Here is an 18,465-nt window from a genome sequence, read left to right on the forward strand (position 1 = left end):
ATTCGTTTAGTTGCAGCTGTGTGCCGTATCTAAATTATATCTCATAATACTCTGAAGAAGTGATTGTTTATCCCCATTTTATATATAAGGAAACTGAGACCCCCCCAGAAGTTGAGTAGCTTACCTTGTTTCATGGTGACAAAAATAGGGTTTAAATAGATATCTGTCCTGACTCAGAAGCCCATGATGTAATACCATAAAGTGAGAAAATTATAGAATTATAAAATCTAAGAGTGTTATAATAGATCATCTAACCTAGTTTTCTTATTTTTAAAGATGAGCTTTGAGGCATGCAGAATTTAAGTAAATTTCCCAAGATATCACAGTATATTTAAAAACAAAATACTTGTGTGTCTAGAAATAAACACATGTCATAAGGGACCTGACATTCATTTATTCCTTTATAGAAATTTGAGATCAACTACAAGTAGTTGCTAGAATCCAGGGGTACACAGCTTATAATTTATTAAAAACAGACCCTTTCAGGAGCTCATAAACTAGTCCAGTCCACAATTAGTAAAATATGTAGAAACAAAATTCTTTAAATGTGAACTTGCATTTTTGTATATCTCCAGGTTTTAAAATTTCATTTTAATTTAAGCTAGTTACCTAAGCCATGGTATTGTATTATATTTTATTGCATTTTATTTTATCTCATAGTATTGTACCAATGTTAACTTTCTTTTTAAAAAAAGTTTATTGTGGGGCTTCCCTGGTGGCACAGTGGTTGAGAGTCTGCCTGCCGATGCGGGGGACACGGGTTCGTGCCCCGGTCCGGGAGGATCCCACATGCCGCGGAGCGGCTGGGCCCGTGAGCCATGGCCGCTGGGCCTGCGCGCCTGGAGCCTGTGCTCCGCGGCGGGAGAGGCCACAACAGTGAGAGGCCCGTGTACCGCAAAAAAAAAAAAAAAAAAAAAAAAAGTTTATTGTGGAAAGAACACAACATGAGATCTACCCTCTTAAAAAAATTTCAAGTGTACAATGTGTTATTGTTGACTGTAGGTACAGTGTTGAACAGCAGATCTCTAGAGCTTATTCATCTTGCTTGACTAAAACTTATTCATTAATTAGTAACTCCACTTTTCCCCTCCCCCCTTTCTAGGTACCTCATACAATTGGAATCATGCACTATTTGTCTTATTGTAACTGACTTATTTCACTTAGCATAATGTGCCATGGTATTTTAAATGTAGTCCAAAATATGGAGGGTTTATTATATGTTTCATTTGGTTGCCAGGTGCTGTTTTTTCAAAGCCTAAAGAACAAAAAAGGCCTTTAAAAGTCTCAGAGACCTGGGTGCCTCATAGAGTTAAAAAGTTTTTAGGACATTATGTACTTTAGAAATCTGTTTTTGACTCTCCTCAAAATAACTTTGTTTTGTGTCTTTTTTATTTTCTGGTTTTATAGAGATTTGTAAACATTTTCTAATTATTATTAAAATGATAGGTGCTCATAGATAAAAATTCAGACTACTGTTATCTGTTTTCTTTATTCGATCCAAAAGTGATTATGCATACATAGACATAAAAATAAATTGTTTGCAACTTGCTTGTTTTGCTTAATGTGTTTTATACATCTCTCTATATTAGTACATGTGGCTATAACTTATTTGATTTTACATATAGATATGTGTGTATATGTGTGTGTGTGTGTGTATATCATTGCACTTACGAGAGTATGTCTGTGGGATAAATAGAATTACTGGATCAAACGTTATTTGAAAATATTTTTAAATTGCATTTTCTTTTGCTTTATTGTATTTATTTTAAAAAGAGATATGTATATATTAACAAAAGTGATTAAAAAGAAAAAGTCAGGTGAAGATTTAAGCCATATATGTTGGGTCTATTTTTGGACTTTGTTCTGTTCCATTGATCTATATGTCTGTTCTTACCCCAATACTGTACTGTCTTGATTACTCTAGCTTCATACTAAGTCTTGGAATTGGATGGTGTGAGTCCTCAATTTCTCTTTTTTGGGGGGGTGGGTTACTGCTCTAGGTCCTTCACTTTTTTATGTGACTTTTAGTTTGTCAGTTGGGATTACATTGAATGTGTAGACCAGTTTGGAGAGAAATGACATCTTAACAATGTTGAGTCTTCCAATGCATGATTATCAGGTACCTTTTCATTTATTTAGGTCCTTGATTTTTCCTCATCAGAATTTTATGTCTTTCATCCTATGAATCCTGCACCCATTTTGTTAGATTTACCTTAAGAATTTCATGGTTTTTTTTAATGGTAGTTATTGTAATTTGGTACTTAAATTTTTTTTCAATTTCTAGTTGCTCATTGCTAATATAGAGAAATACAATTGATTTTTGTGTATTGACCTTTTTTCTTGCTTCCTTGCTCAGTTCACTTACTGGTTAGAGTAGCTTTATGTAGATTCTTTGGGATTTCTTATGTGGACAATAATGTCATTGGTAAACACAGACCATTTTATTTCTTCTTTTCCAAGCTGTATCCTTTTATATATTTTTCTTATATTGCTGGCAAGGATCTCTAGTGTGGTGATGGAGTGATATAATAGACATCCTTGCTTTGTTCCTGATATAAGGGGCAGAGCATTCAGGCTTTCACACATAAGAATGACAAGAGCTGTAGGTTTTTCATAGATGCCTTTTATCAGGTTGAGGAGATTCTCATCCCTAGTTTTTTCTGAGAGATCTTATCAAGAATGGGTATTGGTATACCTTGATTCCTGGCCCAGAGAAAATGAGATAATAAATGTTTGTTGTTTTATAAGAAAAAAGAATGGGTATTAAATTTTACTGAGTGCTTTTTCTGCATTTATTAAAATAATCATATATTTTTTAACCTGTTGAAATAGTGAATTGTATTAATGGATATTCTGAATAGGTTTAGTGAACATATTTGATTTACAATAAACTGTATGTATGTAAAGTGTAATATCAGTTAAGTTTTAACATATGTATACACTTGTAACACCATTGCCACAGTCAATATGATGAATGTATCTGTCATCCCTAAAAGTTTTCTTGGGCCCCTTTGTAATCCCTCTCTGGACTCCTTCCCCAAGCCCCGCCCCAGGGCTACCCCTTACCTATTTTTTGCCACTATAGATTAGTTTGCATTTTTTAGAATTCTGTATACAGTTGACCCTTGAACAACACAGGGTTTTGGGGCACCAACCCTCCCTGAAGTCAAAAATCTGCATATAACTTTACAGTCAGTCGGCCCTCCAGATCCCAGGTTCCACATTTGTTGATTCAGCCAACTGAGGATTGTGTAGTACTCTAGTACGTATTTACTGAAAAAAATCTGCATGTGAGTGGACCCGTACTGTTCAAACTTGTGTTGTTCAAGGGTCAACTATAAATAGAATCATACAACATGTACTCTTTTTTTGGTTTGGCTTCTTTCACTTGGCATAATTATTTTGAGATTCTTCCATGTTGTATGCATACATTGATTGATTTTTGAAAGTTGAGCCAATCTCTTGAAGATTCTGTTATAATGGTGATTGTCAGACACTTTGACCACTTGTGATGAACTGTTGGGAGCAAGTTCTTCAGCTTTCCTCTGGCTTTTTTTTCCCCTTCAGTATCTTATTTTGCAATAGTTTTGAGACTCACAAAAAGTTACAAGAAGAGTACAGAGTTCCTGTGTACCCTGCATCCGGCTTCCATCAGTGGTAAGATCTTATATGATAGTAGTGCATTGTCAAAACCAGGGAATTGACATTAACATAGTACTATCAACTCCGGTATAGATCTTATTTGGGTGTCACTAGTTTTTACATGAACTCTTCCCTGAAAGGTTCAGAGATGCTAGAGTGATTCTATGTCTCCATTCTCATTCATGCCCATTTTTAAAAAATATTTATTTATTTTGTTGCATCGGGTCTTAGTGGCTGCAGGTAGGCTCCTTAGTTGAGGACTGAGGGCTCCTTAGTTGTGGCATGCAAACTCTTAGTTGCGGCATGCATGTGGGATCTAGTTCCTGGACCAGGGGTCAAACCCAGGCCCACTGCATTGGGAACTCGGAATCTTAACCACTGTGCCACCAGGGAAGTCCCTCATTCATGCCCACCTTTTTGCTTCCTTTATTCCTTCATGTTGCTAACTAGTATTGATGTGCTGAGCTTTCTTTGGATTTTGTCCATGAAGAAATTACACACACACACACACACATATATATTCCTAGTTTTGTGATATTCTGTGGTGTGTCACGTACCTTAAGGATGCCATCAAAGTCTCAAAATAAGTTGAAAGTTCAGGGACTTGCCTGGCAGTCCAGTGGTTAAGACTCCTCGCTTCCACTGCAGGGGGCATGGGTTCAGTCCCTGGTTGGCCTGGTTGGGAAACTAAGATCCTGATTGCATGGCGGCCCAGCCGAAAAAAAAGATGAAAGTTCAGTATGCTATCTAGTATTCTGGGTATGTTCTTCAGTATTATCTTCTAATTTACTAATTTACCCTTCAACTGTGTATAGTTTAGAGTTTATCCTATTTTTTGTATTTTTATATCTGTAGTTTTATTTTCTTACTTCTAATATTTTAATTTGCTATCTTATATCTACATGTTCTTATTTAAATTTTTTTCTATTTTTTGTAGTATCTGGGCTTTTATTGGCAGTTATGCCTTTATTTTATGCTTTTGGACATTCTCAACATATTTATGGCAACACCTTTGGGACGGTTCTATACAATTTATTTGGAGTGAAGTAAATTCATTTCAGTTGTTTTTAACATTAGATTTCTTTATGTGTTTTATAATACTGGATTGTAGTCTTCTTTGGAGTGAATTTTTTGTTCTTCTGCTCCTGTCTTCAACTCCTTTGCTTTCTCCCATCCTCTCCCTTCCTCATATCCACCTCCTCTTTCTGCCTAAAAATTTTGAATTTTATGATAGCCTCACCCCTTCCCTCCAGGCTGGCCTTGGAGATCCAGCTCTCTTAATGATTCAGTTACCATGCTACCCTGGTTAGCAGATGGGAGAAGAGTCTGTAGAAGGTTTGGCTCAGGTTCAGGTCCCTAGGCTGTGCCTGTGTTCTGTTGTAGCCTTAGGTAACACTTGCCTAAGGGCTTCCTTTCAGGCTCTTGGTAAGATCAACCATCCTTAAACAATGATCCTGGCTCTGGTCTCTGTCTGAAGTACTTTTAGTTTTCTTTACCCTTCAGGGCTGAGCTCTTTCAGGCCTAGAGCCTGTCAAGTCTGTTTTTTAGTCTGCCTACAATTTCATGTTCTAATATTTTTGTTCTGTGAGATTTTTTTGTATTGAATCCCACTTAAGCCTTTTTCGTTTGTTTGTTTTCTCTTTTTATATTTTGTTATGTTTGGAGCAGAGAGAGTTTTTGGATTACGAACAGACTGATTCATCTGCACCCAGAAGACATCTCCATGAAGTCTCTCTTGTTTTAAATTTCTTTGTCTTGGCAGTCTGTTCCTGTTTTATGAGTGTGTATACATTTTCCTCTTAGAATTTGAGATTTCTGAAAGTTCTCAACTCTTTCCCGCAGTAACGCTTTCACTAAGGCACAGTTCCTGTCAATGTTTAGAGTTTCCCTTGTTTTGAATAGGGTGAATTTTTTCATATATTTAGTGATTTTTCTATGTTTATCCTTTAAGTTTGAAGGTCTCTTTTGGTATTTATTGGTAGAGATTCTATAAGTCATCATATGATTTGTTCCCCAGCCCTAAGTAAAAGAAGAAAGAAAAAAATCTAGGTTTGTTAAATGTTCTTCAGTGGTTTAGAAGGCAGTAAGTGCTTTGTGCATGGTTGAGATGGAGCTATAGGTAGAGACCTGGTGAAGACAGTTTCTCCTTTGTTTGGGAACTATTTCTTCCTGTGTGTCTGCTTCAAAAGCCATAAACTATCTCCTCCTACCTGCCGCCTGGCTGTGAGGCTCTCTGAAGGATCCCCATTTCCCCTCCCAGTCTTCTTCTACTTCCCAGACCTTTCCTGATACCTACAGCCTAAGTGTAGTGTCATGCAATTTCTGCCTTTATGAATTCCAACTGGGGAGGCGCTAAGGGGGTTGGAATTTGTATCCATCTTGGTTTCTGTCCTCATCTCTGATCTAGGAGGTGGGCACTATCCACCACACGCAGAAAGGGAAGCCCACCAAGGGAGTAAGTGAAAGTGTTCTCTACATCATGCTGCTATGTGCTACTTCTTAGCAAGAGTGAGTAACTGAAATGATGGTTCCTGTTGCAGGCTAGATTCGCCAGTAGTTCAGAGAGTGTTTTAGCACCAGGGACTCATACTAGTACATTACTAGGATGAATATTCATTATGAGATGATGAGGAATAATGCTTAAAGTACTGGACTCAAGAATCAGAAGACCTGGATTTATGTCAGTGGCACTCAACTTGTTCTTCAGTTTTCTCAAGCGTAAAGCGGAGTTCGTATTACAGTTGTCCCTTGGTATCCACAGGGGATTGGTCCCAGGACCCCCGAGGATACCAAAATCCATGGGTGCTCAAGTCACTTATATAAAATGGCGGAGTATGTATTTATGAATTCCTTAACAGCACTGTTGTGTACATCAAATGAAATATGTGGTATATATCATAATAAGACCATTGTAAACTTGTACTACCATGAGATAGTCTTACTATTTTGTATTATTTTGACAAAATTCTTTCTTCATCTTAGCTCAGAGCACTTTTTAAATTTAGTAATTGTTTGCATTTAAGGGAAAAATATTCATTTTAGCATTGAGTTAATTGCAGTAAATATTACTTTTTAAAGTTACTGAAATCAGCTAAACATTTGCTGTGCTGATTTCTCCATGAATAACCCCTTATCCTTTTAGTTAATTAATACACAGGAAATCTGATTGTCAAATTCATAAAATGAAAACCTTCATAGAGATAACAGTTTATAGTTCTTTATATTAATATAAATAATCTCTTGCTTTTCTTTTGGTTATATAAGGTAGGAAGATAATAGATCACAGTAGCTTGGGTTTGAATACTGCTTTTTTACCTGCTGTGTGACCTTGCAAATTAAATAGTCCCTCTGAACCCTCATATATAAGCTAAAGAAAATAGTACATTCCAAGCTTGTTTCAGGATTATGTGAAGCTTAACATATGTACTATAGTTGGCATGTAGTAGTTGCTTAATAAGTGTTTAGCCATATTATTCTCAGTGTACTGAAGATCTCATCCTAATTGGAACAGTAATCACATTTTGTCTTTCTATTTATAGAAAAAGGAGTAAATTGAATCTTTGAATATATGTTATTTCAAGGTGATTTTAAATAATAATATATCGTTGATAAAATGTTCTTTTTTTCTTTCCTGTTTTGTTTTTAAATCATAGGGCCCCTGGATTTAAAAGTTTTCAACAACAGGACAGTCAGGAACTTCTTCATTATCTGCTCGATGCAGTGAGGACAGAAGAAACAAAGGTCAGGTTTCTTTGTGTTTATCACATATTCTCTTTAAGAAGAGGGTACAAAACTGAAGGAATTTTTACCAAAATTTTAATGTACGTTTGAGAGTAATTTGATTTTTTTTAAACTTCTGTTTACTCTTCTCTTCCCCCCACTTGTTTGCCCCTTCTACCAGAAGATTATTTTTTCACTCTTTCGCAACTCTGTTACCCTTTATTAGTTAATGCCCTTTGGCTATAAATAACAGAAATTAATTAATACTAGCTTAAATAAAGAAAAGGGAATCTAGTAATCCAAATAAAGGGGGATATAGGACAGGAAGGTTCTCAGGAATCCGGAAAGTATTCTCCTTTTCCCCCCAGTTTCTATGGCTCTATAGATTTTCTTTACCCATCTCTCTGTGGACAGAGTAGTTTCTTTGTTTCCCTGTCTGAATGGTAGCACCTGACCACCATGGCTTGTTGCTTGTGAATCCCAATTCTAAATTCCCAAAAGAGAGAAGTCCCATTATCCCATGTTGGATTGCAGTCCACTCAGGAACCAGAAAATTGGGGTCCCAGCCTCCTGGATCAGGGACTTTTTCTGAGTAAAAAAGGACTGGTTAGATTTCCCAAACAGGGTTTATTGTAATCCTGTCCCTTAATTGATTGGCTGTTGGTTGACTTTAATATTAAATTATATTTGCCTTTTTTGGTGGGGTCGTATGCAAATAGTATACAATTTTTCAGAGAAAATACAAGATATTAAAGATGTAAGATATCAAATACACAGCACATATCCTCCACTTCCTCCCTTTCTCTCTCATAGCAGACCCTGCTCATCATTCATAACAGTTCCACTGAGTCAGTGTTCAGTCTCAGAATCATTCTCAACACAGCACTCTGGGTAGCCCCTGCCAATCATAATTGTTAATAACAGGTGAAATCCTGTTTTCTGTTCAAGGTGAATACCCTTCTTAATCTAAATATTAATATGGTAGTAGAGCAACCAGGTGAAAATGAAGTGCTGATATGTTTGTGGTAGGTGTTTACTATGTTACTAGGCAGGGTGGACCCTCCTTTTGTTTTTTAAATTCTACTTTGTTTGAATTGTACATAACATTGTAGTGTTTCTTTACTCCTAATGGCCAGTTTTCAGTGAAGAGAGAGTTATGGTTCTAATATTTTTTCGTAAGTTATCTTAAAGAATGAGTTAAGGGCTTCCCTGGTGACGCAGTGGTTGAGAGTCCGCCTGCCGATGCAGGGGACACGGGTTCGTGCCCTGGTCTGGGAAGATCCCACATGCCGCGGACGGCTAGGCCCGTGAGCCATGGCCGCTGGGCCTGCGCATCCGGAGCCTGTGCTCCACAACGGGAGAGGCCACAACAGTGAGAGGCCTGCGTACAGCAAAAAAAAAATGAGTTAATTACACCCTCCTGCTACCAAACAGTGTATATTACAATCCTATCCTTAATTGGCTTTGTTAGACTTTCATATTAAATTAGTTGAATTCAGCTTCTGAAGGTGTCATTCCTTTTCTGCCATCTATTTTATATATTTTGATTATGAACCCTACTACCTTCTATTTAGATTTACGTCTATCATCTCTCTTAGATTGTGGTCTCCTCAAGGAATGGTATCCCATGTGCCTTGCACACAGTAGTGCTCAGTGAATGTTGAATATGTTGTCTGTGCTTACACCCCGCCCCACGCCCTTTTTTTTTTGTTGGCCACGCCTCATGGCTTGTTGGATCTTCGTTCCCAGACCAGGAATCAAACCTGTGCCCCTGGCAGTGAAAGCACCGAGTCCTAACCACTGGACCACCAGGGAATTCCCTGTGCTTACCCTTTAAATGGACAGTATTTCTTGAGAATTTGAATTGGGAAGAAAACAGTCTCTTAAATGATTTATACTAGCTAGTTACTTGGGGATTTGCAGTTATTTTGAATATGTTATAATTTGAATAAACTGTTAAATTGACAGGGTAATTCTGCGTTATGTTTTACCTGTAATTTGTTTTGAAAAAAGTCAGTAAAGAGATTTGTAATTAGTTAAGTTTTGGGACATTAACACAATCTCCCTGAGCTAATATTTGATCACATTTTCTTAGATCTAGAAACTGATATCAAGAATGGAGATTCAAACTTAAGTCTTTCTGACCTCGAAACTAATTATCTAATTTTATCCAATACTGCTTATTAAAGTTTAATTTTAATTCTTGGTCATCAGTGACTAGTATAAACAACCCATTTTTTAAGCTTGCTATTTAAAATTTAACCATAATTATTTTACTATTTGAAAAAAGTATTAACTCTGATTTAATAACTATGATATATTGATACTCTTATTGAAAGGGTTGATGCAAGGTAGTAAGGTGGAAAGAGATGCTCTGTCTTTGTGTTATGAGTAGTAAATGCATTTTGACCTTCTGAGCCTACAGATGACATAGTAGTTACTTTAGGATTAATTCAAACCATCAGTTGCTAGAATAATATTTTTTCCCCTATGATTTGCAGGATACATTTGCTACGTGGTGGTCATGTATCATTGTAAATGGAATTAAAAGTCACTCTTTGCAATGTTTTTCTCTGCTGATATTACAAATAAAACAATAAAATCTATCCCTATAATTTTTTTCTGTTTTACTTGTATTACTTGATGGCATTCTTTGTTACAATTAAATTATTCTTTTGTCATAATGATACATTATGATGATTCACAGTATCTTGAAAACTCAGGCAGTACAGCAGGAAACATTGGTTTTTGAAAGCTCTTATCTTTCTTCCTTTATTTGAGGGTTTTAGATGGTGTGGCAGAATTAAAATGTCAAGTCTGTGGATCTATTCAGTCTCGTAAGCAAGGACAGTCGTGCCAGTCAGTTACAGTGAGTACCCAAGCAGGAGCTGCATTGTCTGGCCTGGGAACTCCGCAGCTGTTAATCGGGCTGCTGTTGTAGTTTGTCTCTGCCATGTGTTTTTTGCTTGAAGGAAGGTTACAGCGGTATGTCTGCCACCAGACTCTTCTAGTGATGATTAAAAACTACTGACCTCTTTTCACTAGGGTCTTTTTCTTATGACTCTGAAGTCGAGGAATATAACTCGCTGAGTAGAGAGCTAAAGAAAGGGATCATTTGTGCAAAAATTCTAAATTTTTTATGTGTGAAATAAACAAAATAAAATTCACAATAAGAACTTCTTTTATAGGCAGCCTTTTTACCTTAGAAATATATTCTTCTTTACTTTTTTCCTTTTAATTTGAGCTATCTCTAAATGAATGATAATTACATTTGCATTATCAAAGATATATCGCTTTAATACATTACTGGGTAAGATTATTTTAAAGGTAGAATATCTCAGCTAACTTAAATTATGAGTGTTTGCATTATTTTTGAAAGAAGTTTAACATGGAGATTTGAACTAGTCGAACATGGGTACTGCTAAATGATTTATGTGCCGTGGTTGTTAGTCACTCCCTAACCAAAGTCTTTTTTTTTTTAAACCTAAATGGTTCAAAGCACAACCATGAAAGGTTGGAGATGGACCTAAGCCTATTTATTTTATTCAGCTTGATGAACTACCTATTAACTTTTTAACAGTTTAGGGCAGAGAATATAAATTTGTGGCTAGGATAAAATAAAAAAGCAAAAGTCTAATAGTTTAAAAGTCAATAATTTCAACAGCTTAATTGTTTTTACTCTTTTTTAAAAGTGTGATATCATAGCTTACATTTTAGAGTATGGTGAAGGCTCATTCAATTCTACTGAAAGTCGTCTGAATGTTCCAAATTGTAGAATAAATTTACAGACTTCTAAGTTGAATTAGAGGCTTTATCTTTAGTGGCTGGAGAGGCCTTTTACAGTTATATTAAATATTTATAGGTGAACATGGGTATTTATTGGCATCTTTCATTTAAGTCCATTAAAAATTTCTCTTACATGGAATTCACACCATTCTAATTTTCATATTTTAGTTTAATAAGTTCTCTGTTCAAGGTATAAAAGTCAAGTTTAGCTTGGACAATATCCAAATTATATAAACTTTCAAGTTTATTGAGTCTGAATTGGAGATTATTTCAATACTTAATAGCTTCTGGGACACATTATTTCAGTTTCTTTCACATATAAGTATATTTCAGGAGAGTGTGACATGGTATGGATTGCTGTATGTTCACTTTTACACCCTACTTTGTATATATGTAAGGTATACATTGCATTAACTTTCAAAACAACACTTGAAGAGAATAGTGAGCAGTTCTAGGAAATAAAATGTGCTGATCATAGGCTAGTTAATAAACAAAACTCATTTCATAATTATTGGGGGAGGGTGTTAAAAACTTATTGTAAAACATCACACATACAGAAGAATGTGTACCAATATACATATAGTTTAAAGCATAATATTATTATAAATATTATTAGCACTTCTCCCTACCACCACCCCCAGAGTTAAAAAAGAAAAAGAATGTTATTAGTACCATAAAAACTACCTCTTTTTTTCAAATACTTCTTCCTTATCAGAGGCAACCGCTATTTTGACTTTTACAGAAATAATTCCATTGCTTTTTCTTACAGTTTTTGAGAGCTACCTCTGTATGCTTAAATAATATATTGTTTAGTTTTATAAAACTGGGGGGGCTTCCCTGGTGGCGCAGTGGTTGAGAGTCTGCCTGCCAATGCAGGGGACATGGGTTCATGCCCCGGTCCGGGAAGATCCCACGTGCCGCAGAGTGGCTGGGCCCGTGAGCCATGGTCGCTGAGCCGGCGCGTCCAGAGCCTGTGCTTTGCACCGGGAGAGGCCACAGCAGTGAGAGGCCCGCGTACTGCAAAAAATAAAAAAGAAAAAAAAAAAACAACAACTGGGTAGCAAGCACAAACCTATTGCCATTATTGGATGAAGCTTCCCCCCAGAAAGATGAGAGAATCTCTGGAACATAGTCTGGCTTTGGCTTCCCAGAGTTTACAGGAACTCTTTCTGGGGAAGTCAGTAGGCAAGATCATGAATGTGTTCTGAGCCACGCCTGTCAAAGTCAATTGGCAGAGGTGTAGAAGAGACCAGGTACCAGCTCTCTGATCCCCAAAGGTTGGAGACTGCTCTGTATTTTATTTTCTGCTTCTGAGTTCATCATGGCCCACCTCATGGCTGTCAGGAATAGGCCTGAGCAGAACAATTCTGAGGGGTAATGTGTATCCTCTGCTGATCCAGGCAGCAGGGCATGGAGGGGAGAATAACATTAGCAGCTCGTTCCCTGTATGTTCTGTTCTCAGATTAAAAACATGGTAAGATGGCAGAAGAGATCTTGGTGTCAACAATACATCCATATCCTAAGTGTCACTGCTCCGTTCTGGATTGGTTGCCTCCCACATTAGATGTGTAGGCATCATTCTGGAATTCTTCCTCACTGTGCTCCTGAAAATTCCCTTTGCCTCTTATGTGTTGGCCCTGCTGTTGCCTGTAAACCACATTATTGTCTTTCTTGGTTTATGCTCTCATTTGGTGGTGTGTATATATATATATATATATATGTACATATATGCATATTTTTTCCTTTCTTTTTTCAAAAAGTGGCATTTACTATACATGCCCCTGCCTTTTTATCAGGTAGGATATTGTAGCAATCTTTCCGTATCAGAAAATAGGAAGTGTCCTTTTTTTTTTTTTAACCAATTCCTTTTTAACCAATTCTAACGATTTCCTTATCAATTATCGCTTATATGTTGTTTCCAGTGTTTTTGCTTTTATGAACAATGCTATGATGAATAATGTATATATGTTATTTTGCATGTGTGTAAGTATATCTGTATAAATATAGAAACGAGATTGCATGTATGTGGAATTTGGTAGCTATTACCAAATTGTCCTCCATAGGCATACAGTTTTCACTCTAGCCACAACATAACATATATGGAGAGTGTTTTCCAATAACCTCACCAAAATACTGTTGTATCAAACTTTAAAATTTTTGCCAATCTGATAGGTAGAAAATGGTATCTCAGGGTAATTTTAGTGTACATGTCTCTCTTTTTGAATAAAGCTGAATATCTTTCCATCTCTTTTTTTTTTGCCCATTTTTCTACTGGGTTTTGATCCTCTTCTGATTTCTAAAAGCTTTTTGTGTGCTAGGGAGGCAGTATGTTTCCAAGTTTGTCACTTGTGTTTTGATTTTGCTTATAATGTGGTAGTAGCTTTTGTTTTAAATGTAAAGCTTAAAATTTTTTTTTGAATTTAAAAATCTTTTTCAAATTTTTTATTTTTTTATGGCTTCTGGCTATTGAGTCATAGTTAAAAAGGCATTCCCACTCCAAGATTATAAAGGAATTTTCCCATGTTTTCTTCTTTATGATTAATTTTTAGATCTAAATCTTGATCCATTGAAATTTATCCTTTTCCATGATATTTCCTTTTTTCCCATTTGGCTATCCTATCCAAACAGTATAGTATGCTTTTCCTACTAAATTGGTAACACCCTAATTACACTAATTTTTCATATGTCTTTGGGTTTATTTCTCAACTTCCCCTTGTTTGTTTGCCTATATGTTTGAATATTAGAGTCATACTTTCAATTATGAAGATTTTAATGCATTTAGTAAATCTAGTAGGACCAGTCAACTCTTACAACACTTTCCCCTCCTCCCCAGAGTTTTCATTGCTATTCTTATTTATTTTTCCATATCTAGTTTAGAACCGATCTCTCCCTTCAACCTCTCACGTTAAAACAAAACAAAACAAAACCCTAAACCTCATACATACTATTGCCATTTTCGCTGGAATTGTGTTAAATGAATAAATTGGGCGGGGGTGGGGGAGGTGGGGAAATTGAAATGTTAGTAATGGTAGGACCTGTCCAGGAACAGGGTACGTCTTTCAATTTGATCAAGTTTTCTTTTGTCTCTTTCAGAAGTGTTTTGAAGTTTTCCTCATTCAGATCTTACACATTAGTTTATTCCTAGTTATTTTCTTTTTAGTTGCTATTATATATGGGTTGTTTTCTTCTGTATCTTCTTTTTTGTTGTTTTTTGTTTGTTTTTTTACAATTTTATTTATTTATTTTTATACAGCATGTTCTTATTAGTTAATCTATTTTATACACATCAGTGTATACATGTCAGTCCCAATCGCCCAATTCATCCCACCACCACCCCCACCCCGCTTTCTCCTCTTGGTGTCCATATGTTTGTTCTCTACGTCTGTGTCTCTATTTCTGCCTTGCAAACCAGTTCATCTGTACCATTTTTCTAGATTCCACACATATGCATTAATATACGATATTTGTTTTTCTTTCTGACTTACTTCACTCCGTATGACAGTCTCTAGGTCCATCTTCTATATCTTCTAACTGACTTTTGTTTGTGTGTGTGAAGGCAATTTACTTCATTATATTTATATACTCCATATTAAATTCTCTTATTATTATTATAGTAGTTTTTTATTTCATTTGGTTCTTTTGGCTTTTCCAAGTAAAAAGTCATATCATCTGCAAGTAATTTTATCTCCTTTATATTTTATACCTCTGACATTTATTTTTCTATCAAATGCATCAACTAAAGCATTAGTGGTAAATAATAGTAGTGAATAGGGAATATCAAGGGATTTGATCTTATAATTTTTTTCTCAGTGTATATGATGGCTTATATTAATAGATTTCCCTAATATCCCTGCATTACTAGAATAAAAGCCTCTTGGTCATACTGTACTGTTCTTTTAATGTGCTACTGTCTTCTGTTGCTGATATTTTATTTAGAATTTTTTCATGAGTGATATTGATATGTGTGTGTACACCCTGTCAGCTCTGGTACCAATATTATGCTTCATGAAGATAATTTGGAAGTTTCCCTTTCTCTGTGCCCTGGAACATGGGTTTAGTGACATTCATCTGTGAAATTGTTAGGACCTGGAGTTTTTTGTAGGGAGTACTTAATTCAGTGACTTTAAAAGTATTCTTTTTTTCCCCTCCCTTTGAAAGCTGGAAAATTTTCTGTCTCTTCCAGGTTTAATTTCTTGGAAAATTATCTCTCTTTTCCCCTGAATTTTCACACGTAATTGCGTGAGAGTTGAGCAAAGTGGTCTCTCACGATTACTTACGAAGTAAGACTTACAAAGTCTTTAATTTTGTTATTGATTTCCCTTTTTTGTGATGTGTGATGCTGGGCTTTTCATCCTTATCTTGATTTAGATTAGTTGGTAGGTTTATTTATCCCTGCTACTCAAAGAGTCAGCTTTCAGGGCTTCCCTGGTGGCGCAGTGGTTGAGAGTCCGCCTGCCGATGCAGGGGACACAGGTTCGCGCCCCGGTCTGGGAAGATCCCACATGCCGCGGAGCGGCTGCGCCCGTGAGCCATGGCCGCTGGGCCTGCGCGTCCGGAGCCTGTTGCTCCACAACAGGAGAGGCCACAGCAGTGAGAGGCCCGCGTATGGCAAAATAAAAAAAGAGTCAGCTTTCGATTCATTTATTCTCTTCAATTTCTACTTTTATCTTCATTAACTCTTATACTTTTGTTTGGTTTGATGTCCTTTTCTAAATTTATAAGTTGGCTGCTTAATTCATTTGTTTTTATTCTTTTCAACAGATTTAAATATATAAAGCTGTGAATTTTCTTCTGAACGGTGGGAAGTATCTTGGATTCTGATATGCAAAGTTTTATTATTCTCTGGGAAGTCTGCAGTTGGGTTTAACTTCTCTGACATAATAATTTTTTAACAGCAGGTTTATGTATCATTTTCACACCAAGAAGTCCAGGTCTAACAGTGGTTTCACATATATGAAAACCTGTGATTAAGACTTTACTTAAAAAATATATTTTGAAGAATAATTAATAAGCTTTCCCCTCACCCCACTGTTAAAATGTGAATTAAAGAAGATTAAATTCATCCACTAAGTAGGACCATAATTAGTGTAAAAGATGATAATTTATTAGCTTAAATGTCTTTATTTTTGGAATATATATAGTTTGAGAGTTTTTTGTGAGGTTGGATCTTTCCTAAAACACATGCAAGAGATGTGGAACCATAAACCTTATCATTTACTAAGAGTTGCTAATGACTTTAACACATGATTGTTATTGACAACTAAATTCAAATAAAACAACAGTTAAGATTTGGGCTCTTGCTGTGGAGAATATTCTGGACTTTAGTCATCTATGTATATAAGTAAAATAATCTACATGGAGGTCATAGTGACCAGTTTAATAGCTTCTTATATATTTATATTAAGATTTTCTTCATAGGTAAGAAATTTCCTATGGTCTATTTGTTACTTTTTGTCCAAATTAAGGAGTAAATTATTTTGGGGACAGAGTGGGGGGAGAGGAAGAGAGGGGGCAGGAGACGGGGAGAGATAGGGGAGAGAAGGGAAAAGGAGAACTTACTCTAAACCTATAAGCAAAATGAAACTAGGCTGCTTGCTTTTTGTCGACTGAGGAGAATGCTTTAAACCCAAGAGAGAACCTAAACTTGGGAATCTTGACTTTTGTTTGGGGGAGGATTTGGCATTAGAGCATTATTCATTAATGGAATTTTAGAACTAGAAGAAAGGACATATTTGATTTTTTAAAAAATTCAGTCATTTTATTTTACTAGGGAACTGAGATCCACTGTACCTTGCTGTTTGAAAGTCCTCCTCTTATTAAGAGGATGAGGCTCGAGTTGATTGGCACTAAAACCAGATTCTATTTACAGGAACACAAAATAATGCTTTGAAAGAATATATTCTAGTATAGATTCTTAATAAATTCTTATTACTTTGTTTTATAGCGAATACAAGCTGGCATTCTCAAAGCATTTAACAACCCAACTACTAAAACTGCTGATGATGAAACTAGAAAAAAAGTCAAAGGTATGTTGACTCTTTCACTATTAAAACTTTTTTCTAGCAGAAAATATTGTAAGTTTCTTTTTGGGGCAGGGAAAGGAACTGAGCATTATGTGAACAAATGGCCTTAAAAGGAGGGTGTACTTACTCCTGTGGCTGCAAGATAGTCTAATGAGTCATTGAAAGAAAATGTTAGAATCCATGTGAATTTTAAAAAATAAAAATAATATCAAATATACAGATTGACACTGATGCCCTTAAGTGAAGTATCTTATGGGAGACTTGAAAGGTTGTTGAAAGTAGCAACCTCGCTTAGAAGTTCACTTTTATCACATTGTATCATTTTGCAGTTGAAGTGTACTTAGATAGGTGGATTTTTGGATATTGTCTAGTCTTAACTAGACAAAATGCTTCAGTGCTCCAAAAATTCTCCAAAAATTGCTCCAAATGCAAGGAAACCATTATTTATGAGAGTACTATTAAATCAAGCATACATGTCTACTCCTAATGTTGAGTCTTCATCAGCCAAAATATGAGGCAGAAACGGTGATTAACTAATCAAAGATGATCATTTACAGTGATCAGTATTTAAGTGTGGATTTATATCCCATGTTATTAATGATTTACCTTGTCTGGAAAGTATATTCTGCCTTGAGATAGTAACTAGTGGTAATGTGTCATCATCATTTATAGAAAATGTTTAAAAATATTTGTATTTTACTCTCTTTTTTAACATCTGGGTTTTTTGGGTAGCATTATGTGTACATACTACACGTCTGTAATTTATAAACAAATATACATACATTATGATTGTATATGACAAACTTTATGTGCAGTTAAAGGTTCAAGATTTTGAAAAATACACTCTCAAGTATACTTGTTCTCTTGTTTTCAGATAGTGCCATCTAGTGCATGTTTAGAATAACTGCTCATTTATTCCTTCACTTCTTTCCAGTTTTGTAATCTTAACCTATTTTCAATCCCTTGTACAATTTTTGTTAATGAAACATCTTAGTTTAACATAACTTCTAAATAGTTATCATCATAATTAATAAATATTTATTGATATATCCAGATAAAAGTCTGCTCTGTCATTCAGTGCTTCAAGTAATGTTCTAAAATGATTTAAAACGTTTGCATGAAATTTGAAGGTAGAGATCAAAAAACGACAGAAGAAAAGTTTGAAAGAGGAGTGAATACGTTTTTTTAATATGTTTTTCCCCATGGTTTACTATGGAAAATTTCAAACTTCCATTAGAGAGACTAGTATAATGATGACCATGTACCTGTGTGCCCATCACCCCGCTTAAATTAC

At 35.6% G+C, this 18,465-nt stretch overlaps 1 protein-coding gene across 7 annotated transcripts in view; it reads left to right on the forward strand.

Annotated features, from left to right (window-relative positions):
- The window catches only part of USP45 (ubiquitin specific peptidase 45), a 69,214-nt gene that overhangs the window by 32,680 nt on the left and 18,069 nt on the right, over nucleotides 1-18,465 (forward strand). For all 7 annotated transcript variants that reach the window (XM_082856117.1, XM_082856116.1, XM_082856118.1 and 4 more), the window contains 2 exons: nucleotides 7,296-7,383; nucleotides 17,093-17,174. In XM_082856117.1, the coding sequence (XP_082712243.1) occupies nucleotides 7,296-7,383; nucleotides 17,093-17,174 (170 nt within the window). Of the gene's footprint in view, nucleotides 1-7,295; nucleotides 7,384-17,092; nucleotides 17,175-18,465 lie in introns of those variants that run through there.

The sequence above is a fragment of the Leucopleurus acutus genome (genome assembly GCF_964270905.1).
Source record: "Leucopleurus acutus genome assembly, chromosome: 15".
Classification (NCBI taxonomy): Eukaryota; Metazoa; Chordata; class Mammalia; order Artiodactyla; family Delphinidae; genus Leucopleurus; species Leucopleurus acutus.